Source organism: Bison bison, unplaced genomic scaffold (assembly GCF_000754665.1).
Source record: "Bison bison bison isolate TAMUID 2011002044 unplaced genomic scaffold, Bison_UMD1.0 scf7180017864163, whole genome shotgun sequence".
In the NCBI taxonomy this organism is placed as follows: Eukaryota; Metazoa; Chordata; class Mammalia; order Artiodactyla; family Bovidae; genus Bison; species Bison bison.
In genome coordinates this window covers 1867684-1891920 of record NW_011494735.1, presented here as the reverse complement: position 1 = coordinate 1891920, position 24237 = coordinate 1867684, and the positions used below count along the sequence as shown (strand labels likewise).

The following is a 24237-nucleotide window of genomic DNA, read 5'->3' as shown; positions in this document are numbered from 1 at the left end:
ATATGCAGATGACACCACCCTTATGGCAGAAAGTGAAGAACTAAAGAGCCTCTTGATGAAAGTGAAAGAGGAGGGTGAAAAAGTTGGCTAAAAGCTCAACATTCAGAAAACTAAGATCATGGCATCCAGTCCCATCAGTTCATGGCAAATAGATGGGGAAACAGTGGAAATAGTGGCTGACTTTATTTTTTGGGCTCCAATATCACTGGAGATGGTGACTGCAGCCATGAAATAAAAAGATGCTTGCTCCTGGAAGAAAAGCTATGACCAAGCTAGACAGCATATTAAAAAGCAGAGACTTCACTGCCAACAAAGGTCCATGTAGTCAAAGCTATGGTTTTTCCCGTAGTTGTGTATGGATGTGAGAGTTGGATTATAAAAAAAGCTGAGCACCAAAGAATGATGCTTTTGAACTGTGGTGCTGGAGAAGACTCTTGAGAGTCCCTTGGACTACAAGCAGCTCCAATCAGTCCATTGTAAAGATCAGTCCTGGGTGTTCATTGGAAGGACTGATGTTGAAGCTGAAACTCCAATACATTTCCGCCGGATGCAAAGAGCTGACTCATTGGAAAAGACCCTGATGCTGGGAAAGATTGAGGGCGGGAGGAGAAAGGGATGACAGAGGATGAGATGGTTGGATGGCATCACCGACTCAATAGACATGAGTTTGGGTAAACTCTGGTATTTGTGATGGACAGAGAGGTTGGCGGGTTGCAGTCCATGGGGTCACAAAGAGTCGGACATGACTGAGTGACTGAACTAATTGAACTGTATGATTTTTAAAGTTTGGAAAAGACAAATATTCTTAAATGCTATACACACTGCAAAAGACCAGTGATTATCAAAATGAATCACAAAGTTTGGATTGATGACAGAAATGCAACAATTTTTTTCTCCCTAATATAGACGCAAAACACCCACATTAAGTTAAACAAGAAGTATTATTCCAATGGCTATTTTATTAAAAAGAAAAAAAGAAATAGAAACTAAGTTGAGGCTCAAAGAAATTGAGTAAATGAATAAGAGCACACAGCCTTGTACGAAATATTCCAAAGAAGTCAACTTTTGGAACCCAGTTTCTCTCAACTTTACAAAATGCTACATTGTCTGGAGAAGTCTGAGAGAAACACCTGTTTTCCTACAAGTGTTGGAAATGTGAAAGGAAAGGTTTCATCTTATACCTGTTGGTTATGTCAAAAGAGTATACATACAATATTGTTTATAGACTAATGAGAAGAGAGATGCCACCTATGCAATGAACAAAAAGAACTAGGATAGGAAGCCAAACATAACTGTATTTACTTGCAGAAAAATATTATTTTTTCTACATAAAACAGTTCTTAAGAAAAAATAACACACACGCACACACCACTCCTCATCAGCTCTTATATAGGAAGGCTAAATACACTTCCCTCCATGGTGTTGTCATTTGCTTGAGTTAGGATGCCTTTAATATTATGCCTACAATTTTATAATGTGAAGTTGAACTGAACATTAAGTTAAAATCTTGAACAGCCCCTTCTATTCTATAAATCTTGATGTAGATAAACCAAGGAAAAGAACAAACTCCTGAAAAGAAATTATGGAAAAATAGAGTGTGTGAGTTAGAAAACTTACCTGAAGAAATAACCTAATCAAAACTTTGATCTGTGAATCGCATGAGTTGTTCCAGTAACCACTCATCTCAAATTGCAATTAAAATGCCTGGACTTAAGAGTATGATTGAAACAGCACAACTAAAGCTGAAGCCCAATGAATTAAACTCTAACCTGTATGAAGAAATACTAGGTTAATGCAAGAGCATATTTTGCATGAAGCCTGAAATAGGAAAAGATAAGCAAGAGTTTAGTAACATCTTCCCAGCAGCATCCAGGAGAAAAGCTTCCCTGACTTTTCCCTTTATTATTCAATCATCACTGATACTAGTCTCTTAAAACAGACCAATGCATATAGCGACCTTCCCTTGATGACAATAGCCAGTTACCTCATTGGACAACCTTGCTTACTCTGATTTTAGGCTCAACAAGCCACCTGCCAATTTTAAGATAGCTTCTCATATAGATATTAGCACAGAACTGTGTGGAGTGGCCAAGATGAATATTACAGTTTTCTTGACCGTTAGAGTTTTTATTCTTAAGTGGCATACCAAGACTGAACAGCCAATTAGCCCCTAAAAGCGACATCTGAGGCTTCTTTTTCTCTAATAGGAAAATAGCGATTCCATTTAAACTTCAATGCAATTTTGCAAGCATTTGTCAAGCAAATACTGTATGTCCAAGACCTAAAAAAACACAAAGCACTAATTTGTCACAGTGGAAGTGACAAATAGATTCAAGGGATTAGATCTGATAGACAGAGTGCCTGAAGAACTATGGACGGAGGTTCCTGACATTGAACAGGAGGCAGTGATCGACACCACCCCCAAGAAAAACAAATGCAAAAAGGCAAAATGGTTGTCTGAGGAGGCCTTAGAATTAGCTGAGAAAAGAAGAGAAGCTAAAAGCAAGTGAGAAAAGGAAAGATAAATCCATTTGGAATGCAGAGTTCCAAAGACTAGCAAGGAGAGATAAGAAAGCCTTTCTCAGCCATCAGTGCAAAGAAATAGAGGAAAACAACAGAATGGGAAAGACGAGAGATCCCTTCAAGAAAATTAGAGATACCAAGGGAACATTTCATGCAAAGATGGGCACAATAAAGGACAGAAATGGTATGGACCTAACGGAAGCAGAAGATATTAAGAAGAGGTGGCAAGAATACACAGAGGAACTATACAAAAAAGATATTCACAACCCAGATAACTACGATGGTGTGGTCACCCTCCTAGAGCCAGACATCCTGGAATGCGAAGTTAAGTGGGCCTTAGGAAGCATCACTACGAACAAAGCTAGTGGAGGTGATGGAATTCCAGTTGAGGTATTTCAAATCTTAAAAGATGATGTTTTGAAAGTGTTGCACTCAATATGCCAGTAAATTTGGAAAACCATGCAGTGGTCACAGGACTGTAGAATGGCAGTTTTCATTCCAATCCCAAAGAAAGGCAATGCCAAAGAATGTTCAAACTACTGTACATTTGCAGTCATCTCACATGCTTAGCAAAGTAATGCTCAAAATTCTCAAAGCCAGGCTTCAATAGTACGCAACTGTGAAGTTCCAGATGTTCACTCTGGATTTAGAAAAGGCAGAGGAACCAGAGATCAAATTGCCAACATCCATTAGATCATACAAAAAGCAAGAGATTATGAGAAAAACATCTACTTCTGCTTTATTCAGTACGCCAAAGCCTTTGACTGTGTAGATCACAAGAAACTGTGGAAACTTCTTCAAGTGATAGGAATACCAGACAGCCTTATCTGCCTACTGAGAATTCTGTATGAAGGTCAAGAAGCAATAGTTAGAACAGGACATGGAACAATGGACTGGGTCCAAATTGGGAAAGGAGTACATCAAGGCTGTATATTGTCACCCTGCTTATTTAACTTATATGCAAAATGCATCATGTGAAATGCCTGGCTGGATGAAGCACAAGCTGGAATCAAGACTGCTGGGAGAAATATCAATAACTGCAGATATGCAGATGACACTATGCTTATGGCAGAAAGTGAAGAGAACTAAAGAGCCTCTTGCTGAAAGTGAAAGAGGAGAGTGAAAAAGCTGGCTTAAAGCTCAACATTCAAAAAACGAGTATTATGGCATCTAGTCCCATCACTTCATGACAAACAGATGGGGAAACAACAGAAACAGTGAGAGATTTTCTTTTTTTAGGCTCCAAAATCACTGCAAATGGTGACTGCAGCTATGAATTTAAAATTTTTCATGAATTTAAAAAATTTCTCCTCCTGCCTTCATTCTTTCACAGCATCAGGGTCTTTTCCAATGAGACAGTTCTTTGCATCAGGTGACCAAAGTATGGGAGTTTCAGCTTCAGCATCAGTCCTTTTGGACTTTTAAAATCCAAATCCAGTCCAGCAAATGCTCTAGACCAATCCATTCCATGCCATAGACTTGTATTAGATCAAGGATGAAGACCTGCAGATGCCTAGATAAGTAGCACATTAGACCTTGGTGAGTGCATGGGACTTGCCTCAGCAATCCTTTCTGTTGGTACAGGACAGACACTAAAGATTAATAATACCTGATCACCTTCACCCTCAAGGCTTTTAGTCAAACAGCTACAGAGAACACCCCCCTCTGATAGGGCAGTGACAGACAGTGGCCAGCACATCCTAAGGAAAGACATGACAGGCGTCCATATCAAAACCACCCATCATATGAAAGACACTGCACACACACAGCCTATCAGGGATGCTGCTACATAAAAACACATTTTAAGACCACAAAAGATAACTGTTTCTTCTGAATTCACAGAGAACATTAAATAAAATAAAAAGGCAGAGAAACTATTCTCAACTGAAACAGCAAAAGAAAACCCCTGAAAAAATATTGAACAGAGATAATCAGTCTACCAGACAATGAGTTCAAAATGTCAGTAATAAAAATGCTAAATGAATTGAGAAAGTTTATTGATATAAAGAATGGCAATTTTAACAAGGAATTAAAAATTATAAAAGTGACATAAAAATAGATACCTCAATTTCTAAGATAGGAAGCAATGAATAGCCAACTATAAATACATGACACAAAAGTTTTCAAAAGTGATTTGGAAGACAGAATAATGGAAATCACCCAAACAGAACAGCAAATAGAAAAGTAAAAACAAAACAACATACAAGATCTATGGAATAATACAAAACATACCAAACTACATATAACAGAGATTCCAGAAAGAGAGACAAAGGAATAAAATGTATATGAATTAACTATGGCTGAAAACTTCTCATACTTAAAGAAGGAAACAGATATCCAAATCCAGGAAGCACAGAGGCTCCCAAACCAGAACAACAACAACAACAAAAACCCACACCAAGACATATAATTAAAATTGCAAAAGCTAAAAGTAGAGAATTCTAAAGGAAGCATGAGAAAACCACTCATATAGGGCATTCTCTATATAAAAGGATAAGACTATCAGCTAACTTATCTATAGAAACTTTTCAGGCCAAATGGGAGTCACAGAATATAGTCAAAGTCCTGAAAAAGAAGAGCCTTCAACCTAGGATACTCTACCACAAAATTTTATCATTTAGAATACAAGCAAAGGAAAAGAATTCTCAGGCAAGCAATAACTAAAAGAATTCAGCAATTTCAAACCTACCCTAAAAGAAATCTTGAAGAGTCTAGAATCCCAATAGGAATCCACAACAGGAAGGCCAAGTATATGGTAAGAATTGAAGAACACTTAAATAAGCCAGTTTGAATTGTTGTTGTTTAGTTGCTAAGTCATGTCCAATTCTTTGTGACCCCACGTACTGTAGCAAGCCTACTCTGTCCATGGAATTTCCCAAGCAAGAATACTGGAGTGGGTTGATATTTCCTTCTCAGGGGATCCGCCCAAGACAGTGTTCAATCCCGAGTCTCCTGCATTAGAGGCAGATTCTTTATCATAGAGCCATGGGGGAAGAGCAAAATAAGCCAGTACACAGATTAAAAAAAAAAAAAAGATTGTAAAAACAACAATAGCTATAATAAACAGTAAAAGGATAAGCATGAAAATGAAAACATAACATCAAACACAAAATGTGAAGTGGAGTAACAAATGTAGAACTTTAAGAATGTGTTGAACATCAGTGATAATCAATTTAAAGAAGTACATATCATTATAGGTCAAGATACATGAACTCCATGGTAACCACAAATCGAAAACCTCAATATTCAAGAAAACCAGAAAAAAAGGAACTCAATCATACTACCACAGAAAATTATGAAACTACAATGGGGAAAAAAAAAAAAAAAAGCAAAGAAGAAAGAACTAAAAACAAAACAAAGAACTAAAGAACTAAAACAAAGAACTAAAAAAATCTGCAAAACAAGGAATAAAAATAGTAATAAATACAAACTATCAATACTTTAAATACCAATGAACTAAATGCACCAATCAAAAAATATAGAATGTCTTATTAGACTAAAAAAAAAAAACTTCAACATGCTACCTACAATAAATAATAACAAGAAAGCAGGGATACTTGTACTAAACAATACTTGTATCAAACGAAGCAGACTTTGAAATTAATACTGTAAAGAAAAAGAAGAGCATTGTATAATGATAAAAAGACTGCTAGAAGAAGAGAAAATGACACTTACTGACATATGTATGCCCAATAGAGGAGCGTCTAAATATATAAAGCCAATACTGACAGACATAAAGGGAGAAATCAACAACAATACAATAAAAGTAGGAGACTTCAACACCGTACTGACATCAGTGGAGAGATGATCAAGATAAAAATCAGTTAGGCATCTTTTCCTGCCAGAGCACCAAAATCGCAACTAGCTGTTGAACAACCATGGACAGGAAGACAGTCAGTTCAGTTCAGTCACTCAGTTGTGTCCGACTCTTTGCAACCCCATGGACTGCAGCACGCAAGGCCTCCCTGGCCATAACCAACTCCGGGAGTTCACCCAAACCCATGTCCATTGAATCGGTGAAGCCATCCAACCATCTCATCCTCTGTCGTCCCCTTCTCCTCCTGCCCTCAATCTTTCCCAGAATCAGGGTCTTCTCAAATGAGTCAGTTTTTCGCATAGAGTGGCCAAAGTATTGGAGCTTCAATATCAGTCCTTCCAATGAACACCCAGGACTGATCTCCTTTAGGATGGACTGGTTGGATCTCCTTGCAGTCCAAGGGACTCTCAAGAGTCTTCTCCAACACCACAGTTCAAAAGCATCAATTCTTCTGTGCTCAGCTTTCTTTATAGTCCAACTCTCATATCAATACATGACCACTGGAAAAACCACAGCCTTGACTAGATGGACCTTTGTTGACAAAGTAATGTCTCTGCTTTTTAATATGCTGTCTAGATTGGTCATAACTTTTCTTTCAAAGAGTAACCGTCTTTTAATTTCATGGCTGCAATCACCATCTGCAGTGATTTTAGAGCCCCCCAAAATAAAGTCAGCCACTGTTTCCCCATCTATTTGCCATGAAGTGATAGGACTGGATGCCATGATCTTAGTTTTCTGAATGTTGAGCTTTTAGCCAACTTTTTCACTCTCCTCTTTCACTTTCATCAAGAGGCTCTTTAGTTCTTCACTTTCTGCCGTAAGGGTGGTGTCATCTGCATATTTGAGGTTACTGATATTTCTCCCCGCACAGTGGAACACCCCTCCCCCCCCACACACACACAAGATATTCCAAATTAAGGAAAAAGGAGAAGACACAACAAAATGGTAGGAAGGACACAAACGATAAAATCAAATCCTATACCTGTCAAATGGGTGACCAACAAACTGGAGAACAATACCAAAGAAGTTCTTGCACTGTTATGAAGGTTCTAGGCCCTACATCGGGCTCCGCAGCCTACAGATCCAGCCATTGGACTGGGAATCCCCAAGGAATCTGACTTTGAAGGCCAGTGGGATTTGATTATATTACTTCCTCAGTACTGGGGAAAAAAGAGACTTCAGTCTAGAAGGGCACAAACAAAATCTTATGTGTACCAGGACCAAGGGGAAAGGAACAGTGACCCTACAAGAGACTGAACCAGACCTACCTATGAGTGTTTGAAGGTCTCCTGCAAAAGCATGGATCAGCAGTGATCCACCATGGAGACAGGGGCACTAGCAGCAACAGTCCTGGGAGGTACCTATCAGGCCTAAGCCCTGGGTTGCCTCAGGGCAAACAACTAACAGGGAAGAAACACAGCCCTACCCATCAGCAGACAATTGAATTAAAGTTTTACTGAGCATAGCCCTGCCCACAAGTTTCCCCACAGCAAGTACCTCCCATCAGGAAGCCCACACAGACCACTTATCCTCATCCAGAGATGGCAGAAGAAACAAGAATTACAATCCAAGCAGCCTCCAGCAGTAATAACACAATCACAGAAACCTTACAGAAATGAAAAGAAATAAGATTATGTTCCAGATGAAGGAACAAGATAAATACCCAGAAAAACAATTAAATGAAGTGGAGATAGGTAACCTTTCAGAAAAAGCAGTCAGAATAATGATAACGAAGATGATCCAGGATGGAGAAGATGTCAGAAATATTTACAGAAATGTTTACCAAAGATCTAGTAAAACTAAAGAACAAACAGAAACGAACAATACACTAGAAGGAATCAAAGCAGAATAACTGAGGCAAAAAAATGGATAAGTCACCTGGAACAGAATGGTGGAAGCATATGCTGCAAAACTGAATATAGAAAAAAAAAAGTGAAAAGAAATGAAGACGGCCTAAGAGACCTCTGGGATGACATTAAATGCACATTCACAATATAGAGGTTCCAGAGGGAGAAGAGAGAAAGGACCCAAGAAAATATTTGAAGAGATAATAGCTGAACATTTGCCCAATATAGGAAAGGAAATAGTCAACTAAATCTAGGAAGGCAGAGTTCAAAGCAGGATAAAGGCAAGGAGGGACAAACCCAGACACACAGTAATCAAACTGAAAAAAACTAAAAACAAACATAAAATATTAAAACCAACAAGGGACAAAAAGACAACATACAAGGGAAACACCATAAGGTTATCAGACAATTTCTCAACAGAAACAACATGCCAGAAGCAGATGGCACGATATATTCCAAGTGATGAAAGGGAAGAACCTACAATGAAGAATTCTCTACCTAATAAGACTCTTGTTCAGATTTCATGGAGAAATTAAGCACTTTCAGGACTTGCAAGAGTTGAAAGAATTCAATGCCACTAAACCAGCTTTTCAGCAAATGCTAAAGGAATTTCTATAGGCAGGAAACACGAGAGAAGGAAAAAATCTACAAAAACAAATCCAAAACAATGAACAGAGTTGCTATAGGTTCATACATATCAATAATTATCTTAAATGTAAATGGATTAAATGTACCAACCAAAAGTCATAGACTGGAAGGGTGGATACAAAAACAAGACCCATACATATATTGTCTACAATAGACCCACCTTAGGCCTGTGGACACTTACAGACTAAAAGTAAGGGAATGGTAGAAGGTACTTCATTCAAATGGAAATCATAAGAAAGCTGGAGGAACAATACTCATATCATACAAAATATACTTTAAAACAAAGACTGTTATAAAAGACAAAGAAGGTCATTACATAATGATCAAGGGTTCAATCCAAGAAGAAGATATAACAATTATAAATCCAAATTCACCCAATAAAGGAGCACCTCAGTATGTAAGGTAAATACTAATAAACATAAAGGACAAAATTGACAATAACACAATAATAGTGGGAGACTTTACCACTTTCATCAATGGACAGATAATTCAGAAAGAAAATCAATAAGGAAACACAGGCCTTAAATGACACTTTAGATGAGTTGGACTTAACTGATATTTATAGAGCATTTCATCCAAAACCAGCAGAATACACAGTCTTCTCAAGCGATCATGGAGCATTCTCCAAGACTGACCACAAGCTGGGCCACAGGGCAAGCTTTGGTAAATTAAAAAAATCAAAATCATATCAAGCATGTTTTCTGATCGCAATTCTATGAGATTAGAAATAAATTACAAAAAAAACCTCTAAGAAACACAAACATGTGGCAGCTACACAATATGATACTAAACAACCACTGGATCACTGAAGAAATCGAAAAAGAAATTAAAAAATTACCTAGAGACAAACAAAAATGAAAGCACAACAGTCCAACATTTATGGGATGCAGCAAAAGCAGTTCTAATCAGGCTCCCTGACTTCAGACTATACTATAGAACCACAGTCATCGCAACAGTATGGTCTTGGCACAAAAACAGAAATATACATCAATGGAACAGGATAGAAAACCCAGAAATAAGCCCATGCATCTATGGTCAATTAATCTATGACAAAGGAGGCAAGACAATGTTGGAAAAATAGTCTCTTTAACATATAGTGCAAGGGTAAAAATATAGTGCACATAGAGTACACATGTTAAAAAATGAAATCAAATCATTCCTTAACTCCATACACAAAAATAAGCTCAAAATGGACCAAAGACCTAAATGTGAGACTGAACACTACAAAATTCCTAGAGGAAAACAGAGGCAGAACAATCTCTGACATAAATCACAACAGTATCTTTTTTGATCCATCTCCATAAATGGAAATGAAAGCAAAAATTAAAAAAAAAAAAAAAAGGATCTACTTAAACTCAAAAACTTTTGCACAGCAAAGGAAACAATAAAAGGAAATGAAAACCCACAGATTGGGAGAAAATATTTGCAAAAGATGTGACTGATAAGGGATTGGTCTCCAAAATTTACAAACAGCTTATGATGATAGCATCAAAACAAACAACCCACTCAAAAAATGGGCAGAACACCAGAATAGACATTTCTCCAGAGGACACACAGATGGCCAACAGGCACATGAAAAGATGTTTAACATCACTAGTTATTACAGAAATGTAAATCAAAACTACAATGGGATATCACCTCACATTGGTGAAAATGCCTATCATCAAAAAATCTACAAATAACAAATGCTATAGAGGATGTGGATGGATGGGAACTCTCTTGCACTGTTGGTGGGAATGTAAACCGGTACAGCCACTATAGAGAAAAGTATGGAAATTCCTTAAAAAACTAAATATATTGGTATCATATGACCCTGCAATCCCACTTGTGGGCATATATCTATAGAAAAACAAGGCCCAAAATATACATGCACCCCAGTGTTCATTTCAGTACTGTTTACAAGAGCCAAAACATGGAAGCAACCTAGATGTACATCGACAGAAGATGTGGTATATAATTACAATGGAACAGTACTCAGCCATTAAAATAAATGAAATAATGTATTTGCAGCAACATGGATGGACCTAGAGAGTGTCAAACTGAGTGAAGTAGATCAGACAGAGGCAAAATATCATATGACATCCTTTATATGAGGAATCCCAAAGAAAATGATACAAATGAACTTACTTACAAAAGGGAAAGTGACTCCCAGACTTAGAAAACAAACTTATGGTTGCCTGTGGGAAAGGGATAGTTAGGGACTTCGGAAAGGTCAATACACACTACTATATACAAAACAGATAAACAACAAAGACCTATAGTATAGGACATGGAACTCTGCTCAAATTTATGTGCCAGCCTGGATGGGAAGGGGACTTGGGGGAGAAAGAATACACATATATGTATGCCTGAGTCCCTTTGTGTGAATCACCACAAACTGTGGAAAATTCTTCAACAGATGAGAATACCAGACCACCAGACCTGCCTCTTGAGAAATCTGTATGCAGGTCAGGAAGCAACAGTTAGAACTGGACATGGAACAACAGACTGGTTCCAAATAGGAAAAGGAGTATGTCAAGGCTGTATATTGTCACCCTGCTTATTTAACTTCTATGCAGAGTACATCATGAGAAATGCTGGGCTGGAAGAAACACAAGCTGGTATCAAGATTGCTGGGAGAAATATCAATAACCTCAGAAATGCAGATGACACGACCCTTACAGCAGAAAGTGAAGAACTAAAGAGCCTCTTGATGAAAGTGAAAGAAGAGAGTGAAAAAGTTGATTTAAAACTCAACATAAGAACACTAAGATCATGGCATCTTGTCCCATCACTTCATGGCAAACAGATGGGGAAATAATGGAAACAGTGAGAGACTTTATTTTCTTGGGCTCACAAATCACTGAAGATGGTGACTGCAGCCATGAAATAAAAAGGTGCTTGCTTCTAGGAAGAAAAGCTATGACCAACTTAGACAGCTTATTAAAAAGCAGAGACATTACTTTGCCAACAAAGGTCCGTCTAGTCAAAGCTATGGTTTTGCCAGTAGTCATGTATGAATGTGAGAGTTGGACTGTAAAGAAAGCTGAGTGGCAAAAAATTGATGCTTTCGAACTGCGGTGTTGGAGAAGACTCTTGAGAGTCCCTTGAACTGCAAGGAGATCCCACCAGTGAATCCTAAAGGAAATCAGTCCTGAATATTCATTGGAAGGACTGATATTGAAGCTGAAACTCCAATACTTTGGTTACCTGATGTGAAGAGCAGACTCATTGGAAAAGACCCTGATGCTGTGAAAGACTGAAAGGAGGAGGAGAAGATGACGACAGAGGATGAGATGGTTTGATGGCATCACTGACGTGATGGACATGAGTTTGCGTACGCTCTGGGAGTTGGTAATGGACAGGGAACTGCATGCTGCAGTCCATGAGGTCTCAAATATTCAGACAACTGAGTGACTGAACTGAACTTACAGGAAATGTAGTGTGAGAACTCAAAGAAGGAAAATTATTTCCAGTTTCAGAAATCCAGTAAAACATCATGAGTTAACCTTGATAAGCAAGGATAGGTACAGAAATTGCCAGGAAGAAGGTAAAGTCTCACCCCAAAGGAAAGTACCAACAATAGTGGGAAGTGAGCGTACACACACGAGATTTGGCATTTAGCAAATACTCCACTTTTGCTAGATCTCATGTCTGAGACATGACTGGAAGGGGATATGTGGTCAGGATGAGGAAAGACTTTGAACAGCATGTTAAGGTGCTTGGGTCCCATTCTGTAAGTAAAGGGGAAACACTGGAAAGTTTCTGTAAAGAAAAATCATACAATTCAATATTTGCTTGAGAAGCTAACTACACAACATGTGAAAAACAGATCAAAGACAAGAATTCTGTTGTCACAGAGAATAATTCAGAAAACATTCTAGTAGTCTGGGATAAGGTGACAACTTCTTGAACAAGAATGGTGACTGCAGAAATAGAAACGGAGGGAAGCAATAGATACTCCAAACTGCTGAATAGACAAGTTTCAGTGACTGATCAGTCAGTAAATCAAAAGTTAAGAATAAAAAGCAATAGTTTACAAGCCACATTTACTTTACTTCAAAAGTCAACTATTGCATTTTTTCCCACAAAGCCCAGATACTCCCTCAAAAGCCCTTCTAGGTGCAACTTCAGCCTTCTCCACCATAAGCCCTAGATTTGCCACAGAGATATAAATGGTGAGGGGAGAGAGAAAATGGTAACATATTACAAAAGTAAATTGCAAAAAGGTACAGATATCTATTAATATCAAACATTCATTTTCATGATGAAGCAAGCTAGCTGTAGATCCCTATTGAGAGGAAAAACTAGAACAGCAACAACAGAACTTGGCATCCCTGAGGGAGAATATTAAGTAAAATGAGGGCTCTGAAGTAGAAAGTAGTTAACATTATTCTAAATCTACCAAAATATTCCTCTAAAGACTCAGACACTAGAATTAAAGCCTAAGTTTTCAAATGTACATTGACGATCACATTTTCTTAAAACAGAGCATGTTTACACTCTGTTTCAAGGTTCTCTTCTGGCTGATACCCCCAGGTGGCTCACACTGTAAAGAATACACTTGCAATGCAGGAGACCTGGGTTCAATTCCTAGATAGGGAAGATCCCCTGGAGGAGTGAAAGGCTACCCACTCCAGTATTCTGGCCTGGAGAATTCCATGGACAGAGTAGCCCAGTGAGCTACAGTCCATGGGATCGCAAAGAATCAGACAGGACTGAGTGACTAAAACACACAATTTCCCATATCTAAAATTATAGATGCTATTATTATTAAGCATGTGATGTTATTATTAATAATTATTAAGTTCCAGGTGACATATCAAATCAATTAGAAAAAGATTTCAAGCTTCCATGGGAACAAATGCCCAAGAAGTGGTGAGATTGTCAAAGGTCATAAAACCAGTGTCAGAAACATAATGAAAACTCAGAGATTTCCACTGTACTTGCTGACATATTCTGTGAGGAAACAATGTCATATAAAGGACATTAAAATGGCAAAATGACTTAAGTGAAACAAAGAAACTGAAACCATTTAATTTAAATTATGAGGCAAATTTTGTGGTTGCTGTTCAGTTGTTCAGTTGCTTAGTCATGTCCAACTATTTGCAACCCCATGGACTGCAGCATGCCAGGCTTCCTCGTCCTTCACCATCTCCTGGAGCTTGCTCAAACTCATATCCATTCAGTCAGTGATGCCATCAAACTATCCTGTCCTCTGTCGTCCCCTTCTCCTCCTTCCTTCAATCTTTCCCAGCATCAGGGTCTTTATAATGAGTCGGCTCTTCACACGAGGTGGTCAAAGTATTGGAGCTTCAGGATCAGTCCTAATGAATATTCTTGACTGATTTCCTTTGGGATTGACTGGTTTGATTTCCTTGCAGTCCAAGGGATTCTCAAGAATCTTCTGCAACACCACAATTCAAAAGCATCAAGTGTTCAGCACTCAGCCTTATTTATGGTCCAACTCTCACATCCATACATGACTACTGGAAAAACCACAGCTTTGACTATGCAGACATTTGTTGGCAAAGTAATGTCTCTGCTTTTTAATAAGCTGTCTAGGTTGGTCATAGCTTTTCTTCCAAGGAGCAAGCATCTTAATTTCATGGCTGCAGTCACCATCCACAGTGATTTTTTGAGCCCAGGAAAATAAAGTCTCTCACTGTTTCTATTGTTTCCCCATCTATTTGCCATGAAGTAAAAGGGATCAGATGCCATGATCTTGTTTTTTTTTTTTTTTAATGTTGAGTTTTACACCAGCTTTTTCACTCTCCTCTTTCACCTTCATCAAGAGGCTCTTTAGTTCCTCTTTTCTTTCTGCCATAAGGGTGGTGTCATCTGCTTATCTGAGGTTATTGATGTTTATCCCAACAATCTTGATTACAGCTTGTGCTTCATCCAGCCTGGCATTTTGCATGATGTATTCTGTATACAAGCTAAATAAGCAGGGTGACAATATACAGCCTTGACATACTCCTTTCCCAATTAGAAGGGAATGATAAACCACTTCAGCATTCTTGCTTTGAGAACCCCATGATGCAAATATCAAGTTGAAAATCAATCTTTTAGCTAAAAGTATAGTTCAAACTTCACTACAAATATATTTTTATTTTTAAAAATATGTTGTATGACTTTGTACTTTATTTAGTTAATTTTTGGCCATGCTGTGAGGTCTATTGGATCATAGCTCCTCGACCAGGGGTTAATCCAAATGCCCACTGCATTAGAAGGGCAGAGTCCTAAACACTGGTAAGCCAGAGAAGTCCCCAAATATATTTTTCAATTTACTAACTGAACTTACCATTAAGAAAAGCTTTCACTAATAACCTAATATTGATGATATATTGTCTCCCAATGCCTACCAAACCCCACTAGATGAAACCACCAGCATAAAAATCAATTGCAATCAATTTTCTTAATATTTCTGCTTTCATGATTAATTTGAAAGTTGAGATATCAAGGAAAGTCAGAAAATAAGCTATGTTCAAAATAGCTTTAGATCATTTAGAAGTGCTTAGCAAATAAAAGTATTATTTCTGATACAATTCTGAAGTATTAGTCTCAGTAGCTCTCACTCTACTAGCTCTCTCTCTAGCTTTTATATTCTTTGCTTTATAGCAGAGAAACATTAAAACTGACAGAAGACATTAAAGAGGAACAACTGAGCTTTCAATTACCCAGAAAACCATAAATAATATGATACTCCCTTTATGGGAGTTCATTTAGATTTTTTTTTAAAGGTTTGTAAGAATGCTCACAGAGTAATACACATTGAGGAACAAATTTCTCAAAATGATTCTAAAATCACTATAGAAATGTGTTGTTTTTAACCATTTATGACAATATAAACATATCTGGTTCATTACATTCTCTAATAACATTTAAGATCATTCTTAATAAAACTGGAGAAGAAAATGGCAACCCACTGCAGTATTCTTGCCTGGTAAATCCCATGGACAGAGGAGTCTGGTGGGCTACAGTCCATGGGGTCACAAGAGTTGGATATGACTGAGCAACTCAACCACCACTACCACCTTAACAAAACTAATGCATCACTTGTTATTTATTATATTTGTTGTTGTTGTTCAATCTTTCAATCGTGTCTGATTCTTTGTGACCCCATGGACTGGAGCACACCAGGCTTCCCTGTCCTTCACTATCTCCCAGAGTTTGCTCAGACTCATGTCCATTGAGTCAATGATGCCATCCAACCATCTCATTCTCTGTTGCCTCCTTCTCTTCCTGCCCTAAATCTTTCCCAGCATCAGGGTCTTTTCCAAGGAGTCGGCTATGCATCAGGTGGACAAAGTATTGGGGCTTTAGCATCAGTCCTTCCAATAAATATTCAGGGTTGGTTTCCTTTAGGATTGACTGATTTGATCTTTTTGCAGTCCAAAGGACTCTAAAGAGTCTTCTCCAGAGCCATAGTTCAAATGCATCAATTGTTCAGCACTTCTTTAGGGTCCAACTCTCACATCCATACATGACTACTGGAAAAATCATAGATTTGACTAGATGGACCTCTGTTGGCAAAGTGATGTCTCTGCTTTTCAATACACTGTCTAGGCTTCTTACAGCTTTTCTTCCAAGGAGCAAGCATCTTTTAATTTCATGGCTGCAATCACCATCCAAAGTTATTTCTGAGCTCAAGAAAATAAAGTCTGTACTTATTATATACATATTATAAATATATATATTGTGTATGTGTATATACATTATACATATATATATACACACACACACACACACACACATATAGACTCAAAGAAAGAGAGCAGCTAATTAGCAACATAGAAAATACTGACTTTATAAACTCATGTCACAACTCAGTCACAATACTATAGTGACATTTTCAAAATCTAAGTAATTATTTTATTTACATTGAATTCTGAAGAATAATTCAATTAATATTCCTACACTTTTCATTTGCCCACTCCATCACCTTTCTCTTTTAGCTTTCATCTCACCCTGCCTTTTGGTTTCTAGTTAAATAGTCCTCTCCTTACTTAATTTCTCCTTCATTAGGTAACTCAGCAGTGAAAAAAGGTAAGAATCAATACTTGGGAAATAAAACTCAAATTATCAAAGTTTGTCACTCATTTGAATTGTTCTCCCCATAGTCTCACCAAGTGATGATGGAAAAAATACAAAAGAATTCCATACATCCCTTTGTGATAGTATTGATAATCATCTACTATAATGATTTCTCCCAGCTTTGTGGTTTCTCTTCAGTCACCAACACCTAAATTCTGATAGGAAGCACCTCTACCCTTAAATCCTAAAATAAAGATACTATAGACATACTTTTAAAATGAAAAGTCAAACTAAAATCAAAGGGGAGAGTGACCAAGAGAGTGAAGTAGAAAGACCCTGAGCTCATCTCTCACGAGCACACCAAAATCACAACTATCTGTAAAATGGACATTGATTTAAAAAGGAAGAAAAAAAGACTGGAGCCTAGCAGAAAAGATTTTCTAGAGCTAAAGACATAAAGAAGGAACTACAGTGAGATAGGTATGAGGGGCAGACTTGTGATATAATCAAATGCCATCCCTCATGGGTGCACAATCCACAAACTGGAGAATAATTACATCGCAGGGGGTCTCCCAAAGGAGTGAGAGTTCTGAGCACCTGGTGTGGGGCTCCAGCACTAGGAAAATGAGCCCCCACTGCACTTGTCTGTGAAGGTCAGTAGGGTTTTTAATTTCACTAGTCCCATGGGAATGGGAGAACAGAGATCTCACTTTTAAAGGGCAAACACAAAATCTCACTTGCACTGGGACCCATATAAGAGTATAAGCAGTATCTTGATAAGACACTGGACCAGACCTACCTGCTGGTCTTGAGGAGTCTCCTGGAGAGGCAGTGGGCAGCCGTGGCTAAATGGAAGACAGACATGGGTGACACATATATTAGGGAACATTCAACCAGATGAATACTTCTGGAGGCGGACCTATTAGATCATTAGCAAGATGACCTGGCCTCATCCAAGAGCTTATAGGCTCCAGTGCAGAGACACCTCAGGGGAAACAACTAATTGGGTAGGAACATAGCCCCACCCACCCATCAGCAAACAGGATATCTAAAGGCTTCCTGAGCCCACAGCTGTCTACAGACATGCCCCTAGATACCACCCTGCCTACATGAGGGCCAAGGCCCAGCTCCACCCACTGATGTGCAGGCACTGTCCCTCTTTCAAGAAAACCTGCACAAGCCTCTAGACCAGCCTCACTCACCAAGGGGCAGATGTAAGAATCAAGAAACCTATGATCCCATAACACAAGCCAGACCCTACCCTAGAACCAGCCGGTCCCTGACCCTGCCCAATAGCAGACCAATATGACCTTTAGTACACCCAAGACCACATACCCAGCTATGTTAAGAACTGACCCTCCCCAACCAATGAACTGAAATGAGCTCTGGGATTCCTGGGCCCTGAAATCAGACTCCAGGAAGTGGCCTTGCCTGCTAGCACTAACCCCATAATTTGACTTCACCTGCCAGTGGTGGGCCCCAGTTTGTGGGACCATGACTCCGCCCATCAGTGAGCCAGCAGTAGCCCTAGGACCTCCTAGGGTTCTGCAACCCAGTCACTCTGTGACCACAGCATCCAGCAGCACCTGCACAAGGCAGGATCTGGCAACCAATCAGACTAGGGACCAACCAAGCCTATCAGACTACCCACATAGCCTGTGTTCTCTCCAAAGTTCTATTAACTTTCATCTCAGGTTCAAAGGATCTGTTAAGAAAATAAACCACTTGTTACACACAAATAAACAATTCTAATATTTAATAGAGAATTATCTAACTTACTTTCAATAAACAATCATTAAAAGGAAAGAGAAATAGAACAGCAGACAACATCACCAAGTTGTATTTTGACCAACATGTAGAACTCAAACAGCACTGGGAAATCTCTGTGTCACAGCAATCCAGAATTCTACCTGGGAAAGGTGCTGGGCAGCACATCCACTCCACAGGTGAGACCTCAAAATTGCAGTTTGAGGATTCTCATTTATAATCCCAGGCCTCAAAATGATATCTTCATTAACTTGTGAGCAAATTGCAGCTCTGGTTTCATGTTAATGCTGTTTGCTTTGCTTTGTAAATCTTGGAGTGTTGTTAAGCCTCTAGAATGGTTGGCCAGACCGGCTCCAGGGTCTCAACAATCTCAAGATCCTTCCCTTATCTTCTCTGTGGTGCCATGTTGCTTGTACTCACAGCAGGCACTTAGTCAGGGCAGTATCCAGGCAGGTCAGAAGCAAGGTCAGAGGCCTGCTCTACTTTCTTTGTCTCTGAAGTCTGAACAAGACTACCTCCATCTAATTTCCCTCATAGCCTGCCATAACAGAAGAATCTATGCAGCATTCTCCCTAGAAGATATAACTTGGGCAATAAGAGAGTAGATCACTGGGATACATTGGATGTCTCCTAGAGAGGGCCACTTCTTCAAGGTCAAGAAACATAACTAAGACACCACAGATACAAAAATAAAAATAACAACTTAGACAAAATGGGCAGCAGAGGGATAAAGTCCAGACGAAAAAACAACATAAAATTTCAAAATAATAACTAAATGAAGTGGAAATAAGTCAATCTACCTGAGAAAGAGTTCAGAGTAATGATCATAAAAATGTTTAAAAAACTTAAGAGTAGACGCATAGAGCAAGAAGTTGGAGATTTTCAACAAAGAATTCAGTTCAGTTCAGTCGCTCAGTTGTGTCCGATTCTTTGCAACCCCATGAATCACTATGCATGGAGGTTCGTGACATTGTACAGGAGACAGGGATCAAGACCATCCCCATGGAAAAGAAATGCAAAAAAGCAAAATGGCTGTCTGAGGAAGCCTTACAAATAGCTGTGAAAAGAAGAGAAGTGAAAAGCAAAGGAGAAAAGGAAAGATATAAGTATCTGAATGCAGAGTTTCAAAGAATAGCAAGGAGAGATAAGAAAGCCTTCCTCAGTGATCAATGCAAAGAAATAGAGGAAAACAACAGAATGGGAAAGACTAGAGATCTCTTCAAGAAAATTAGAGATACCAACGGAGAAGGCAATGACACCCCACTCCAGTACTGTTGCCTGGAAAATCCCATGGACGGAGGAGCCTGGTGGGCTGCCGTCTATGGGGTTGCACAGAGTCAGACATGACTGAGCGACTTCACTTTCACTTTCATGCACTGGAGAAGGAAATGGCAACCCACTCCAGTGTTCTTGCCTGAAGAATCCCAGAGACAGGGGAGCTGGTGGGCTGCCGTCTATGGGGTTGCACAGAGTCGGACACGACTGAAGCGACTTAGCAGCAGCAGCAGCAGCAGAGATACCAAGGGAACATTTCATGCAAAGATGGGCTCGATACAGGACAGAAATGGTATGGACCTAACAGAAGCAGAAGATATTAAGAAGAGGTGGCAAGAATACACAGAACTGTACAAAAAAGAGCTTTATAACCCAGATAATCATGATGGTGTGATCACTCACCTAGAGCCAGACATCCTGGAATGTGAAGTCAAGTGGGCCTTAGAAAGTATCACTACAAACAAAGCTAGTGGAGGTGATGGAATTCCAGTTGAGCTATGTCAAATCCTGAAAGATGATGCTGTGAAAGTGCTTCACTCAATATGCCAGCAAATCTGGAAAACTCAGCAGTGGCCACAGGACTGGCAAAGGTCAGTGTTCATTCCAATCCCAAAGAAAGGCAATGCCAAAGAATGCTCAAACAAAGAATTAGAAAATACAAAAGAGAACCAAACAGAGATAAAGAACACAATAACTGAAATGAAAAATACACAGTGAAAGTCACTCAGTTGTGCCAGGTTCCTCTGTCAATGAAATTCTCCCAGCAAGAATACTGGAGAATACTGGAGTGGGTTGCCATTCCCTTCTCCAGGGGATCTTCCTGACCCAGGGATTAAACCCAGGTCTCCCACATTGCAAGCAGATTCTTTACTGTCTGAGCCACTAGGGAAGCCCTATTGCCTGTATGCCACATGGCAATATATTGATAAGAAACTGAGATAAGACTAACAGTTATTGAGTTCCTTTCAGTGGCTATAAAATGCTAGGCATTTTATAGACTTTACTTCATTTACTTCCCCAATAATCCTACTAATTTGGTTTTTAAGCATTTCAATTTTACTGATTAGGAAATAAGATTCCAGAAGTTGAAATGTTATCCAAAATAACATTACAAAAACTGATAAAAATGAGACTTAAAGACACCTTCTGACCCCTAAATCAATTTTCTTGCTGTTTCGCTCTGCTGCCCCAAATTCTCATTAATCATTAAGTGCAATTTACTCATGGGAATGAAAGCATTTAGAAAGGTACAGCAAGAAGTTTATACTTGGCTCTGTTTATTAAAAGAGGAATAGGGAGAAATAACAAAAAAAAGCTATTAAAATCCCCCTGAGGAGATAGCTTATCAATAACTTCAGCTCTAGAAAATTATTCCCTAGAAAAAAAGAATGTACTCATGTGTTTATAACTAAGAATGCTCATCTGAAGCATATTTTGAACAGTAACTTTTGGAAAATAAGAGATAAGTTAAATAAATACTCAGTTCAGTTCTCAGTTCAGTCGCTCAGTCGTGTCCGACTCTGCAACCCCATGAACTGCAGCACGCCAGGCCTCCATGTCCATCACCAACTCCCGGAGTTCACTTAGACTCACGTCCATCGAGTCAGTGATGCCATCCAGCCATCTCATCCTCTGCCGTCCCCTTCTCCTCTTGCCCCCAATCCCTCCCAGCATCAGAGTCTTTTCCAATGAATCAACTCTTCGCATGAGGTGGCCAAAGTACTGGAGTTTCAGCTTTAGCATCATTCCTTCCAGAGAAATCCCAGGGCTGATCTTCAGAATGGACTGGTTGGATCTCCTTGCAGTCCAAGGGACTCTCAAAAGTCTTCTCCAACAGTTCAGAAGCACCACAGTTCAAAAGCATCAATTCTTCAGTGCTCAGCCTTCTTCACAGTCCAACTCTCACATCCATACATGACCACAGGAAAAACCATAGCCCTGATACAGTACACCCAAATAACAGAATACAACACAGGTATAGAGGGTTGTATTTGCAAAAGAACTAATAACATCTTCATGACATAAAATTAATAGAGAAGTGCAAAAGATATATTGTATAGAATTATAGTATAATCCCACTATACAATGTGTGTGAACATACACATAATAACACAGACAGAGGGAGAGAGTATAAATATGATACTATAAATGACAGTATGTGGTTGAACCACACTGGCTCCATTGTCAGCTCCATCTTAAGCCCCCAGGCCTACTCCCTTCCCTTCCATCCACTGAGCTTTACGGAGTTGCCTGCTTTGTTTTTTGGTCTCAAAGTTCCTTCTCATTTGGGGAGATATTATTCAATATCTCAGCCTCCCAACAATTGGCAAGCCAGCCAGAGACCAAAAATGAAACAGGCATAGGTAAAGAAACTGTTTCGAGGGAAAGCCCATTGTCCGTGGTGGAAATCCAAGGATGGCTAACTTCCTCCATGTAGGGATATCTTGCCAAGTTTGGAATGCTCCAGATAGTCACATGAGTTTGAGGACACCCTGAAAACACCAAAAGAGTTACTAGACATTCTAACCAAAACAATAGGGAAAAAGAAACTAAGGTGTGAAAGTAGGTAGGTTATGCCCTCTGCTTTGGGTCCTGCAACTGATAGAGAAAATGAGCTCCAGCTCAGGTAGGAACTAGAAAAATCTAAAGAAGCTCTGGCATGAGAATAAGATCTACAAGTGGCTTTTTCCTCTAGATGGGATCTACTAGCCAAAAAGGTATAACAACAAGAACACCTGGAAGCCATACTAAAAATGCAAGGGTAGCACCTGTATTTGGGCTTTCCTGGTGGCTCAGATGACAAAGAATCCTTCTGAAATGCAGAAGACCCAGGTTCAACCCCTGGGTCGGGAAGATCCCCTGGAGAAGGGAATGGTTACCCACTCCAGTATTCTTGCCTGGAGAATCCCACAGACAGAGGAGCCTGGCAGGCTACAGTCCATGGGGTCGCCAAGAGTTAGACACCACTGAGCAACTAAGCACATATACAGCACCTGTATTCACCAAGAAAGTGAACACAGGAAGACCAGAATCCCAAATAGTGGATCCAAGGTATAATGATTCCTCTGAGTAGGAAGATAAAATTATTGAAGAAAAAAATGACCTAAGGGTTCACTCCCTCATTTAAACAAAGACTAAGGTAATTTGTGAATCAACAACAGATAATAACTAGCCAAAAGATAACTATGAGGAAATACTCCTCTGCAGAAGTAGCTAAGTTGACACTAAGTTCAAAAAGAGATGAGGCAAGAAGTAGCTGCATGGCAACTGCCTATGGGACAAGGATGGAGACAATTTCATACTAAATGACCTAGAGATGTCCAAATAGCCTCAGTGAAAGAATAGCCAGTCCTGAGGTAAAGGTCATATGCTGCTGGAATGAGACAAACTGAGGATGGGTAGCTGAATTGGTTACTTGAATTAGGACTCAGGTAAAACTCTAATAGAAGAATTATGACTTCATTAGAGAATTGGGAATGAGACATACTGCTGCTGCTGCTGCTAAGTCGCTTCAGTCGTGTCCGATTCTGTGCGACCCCATAGACAGCAGCCCACTAGGCTTCTCTGTCCCTGGGATTCTCCAGGCAAGAATACTGGAGTGGGTTGCCATTTCCTTCTCCAATGCATGAAAGTGAAAACTGAAAGTGAAGTTGCTCAGTCATGCCCTACTCTTAGCAACCCCATGTACTGCAGCCTATCAGGCTCCTCCGTCCATGGGATTTTCCAGCAAGAGTTCTGGAGTGGGGTGCCATTGCCTTCTCCAATGAGACATACTATATATGCAGAAAACTTTAGGGGCCAGATAAATAGCTATCTACAGCAGGTATGAAGGATTTCAGGCTTCTTTGGTAGCTCAGCTGGTAAAGAATCCACCAGCAATGCAGGAAACCCTGGTTCGATTCCTGGGTCAGGGAGATCCCCTGGAGAAGGAATAGGCTACCCATTCCAATATTCTTGGGCTTCCTTGGTGGCTCAGATGATAAAGAATCTGCCTGCAATGCAAGAGACCTGGGTTCAATCCCTAGGTTGGGAAGATTCCCTGGAGAAGGGCATGGAAACTCACTCCAGTATTCTTGCTTAGAAAATCCCTATGGTAAGAGGAGCCTGGTGGGCTATGGTCCATGGGGTTGCAAAGAGTCGGACATGACTGAGCGTCTAAGCACACACACATGAAGGATTGCATCTTACAGTCTTGCTCCTGGTGTTTGGTGTGGCAGCTTATTATCAGTCCTGGCACCAATGGTCAGTAGCTCTGATAGCTGCAATTATAGCAGATTTCAGTGAAACAGAGAGAGTCCACCACCAGGGAAATATAAAATTAAAAAAAAAAAAAGAAAGAAAGGT

General features: G+C 39.4%; 1 protein-coding gene across 2 annotated transcripts in view; it reads right to left on the bottom strand.

Annotated features, from left to right (window-relative positions):
- Positions 1–24237, bottom strand: part of CPNE8 (copine VIII) — a 274643-nt gene that overhangs the window by 230890 nt on the left and 19516 nt on the right. The window contains exon 1 of one of the 2 annotated variants that reach the window (XM_010841509.1): positions 17651–17883. The exons of the other annotated variant lie outside the window; for it this stretch is intronic. Coding sequence (XP_010839811.1) covers positions 17651–17715 — 65 coding nt within the window. The 5' untranslated portion in view covers positions 17716–17883. Of the gene's footprint in view, positions 1–17650; positions 17884–24237 lie in introns of those variants that run through there. 2 annotated transcript variants of the gene reach the window in all.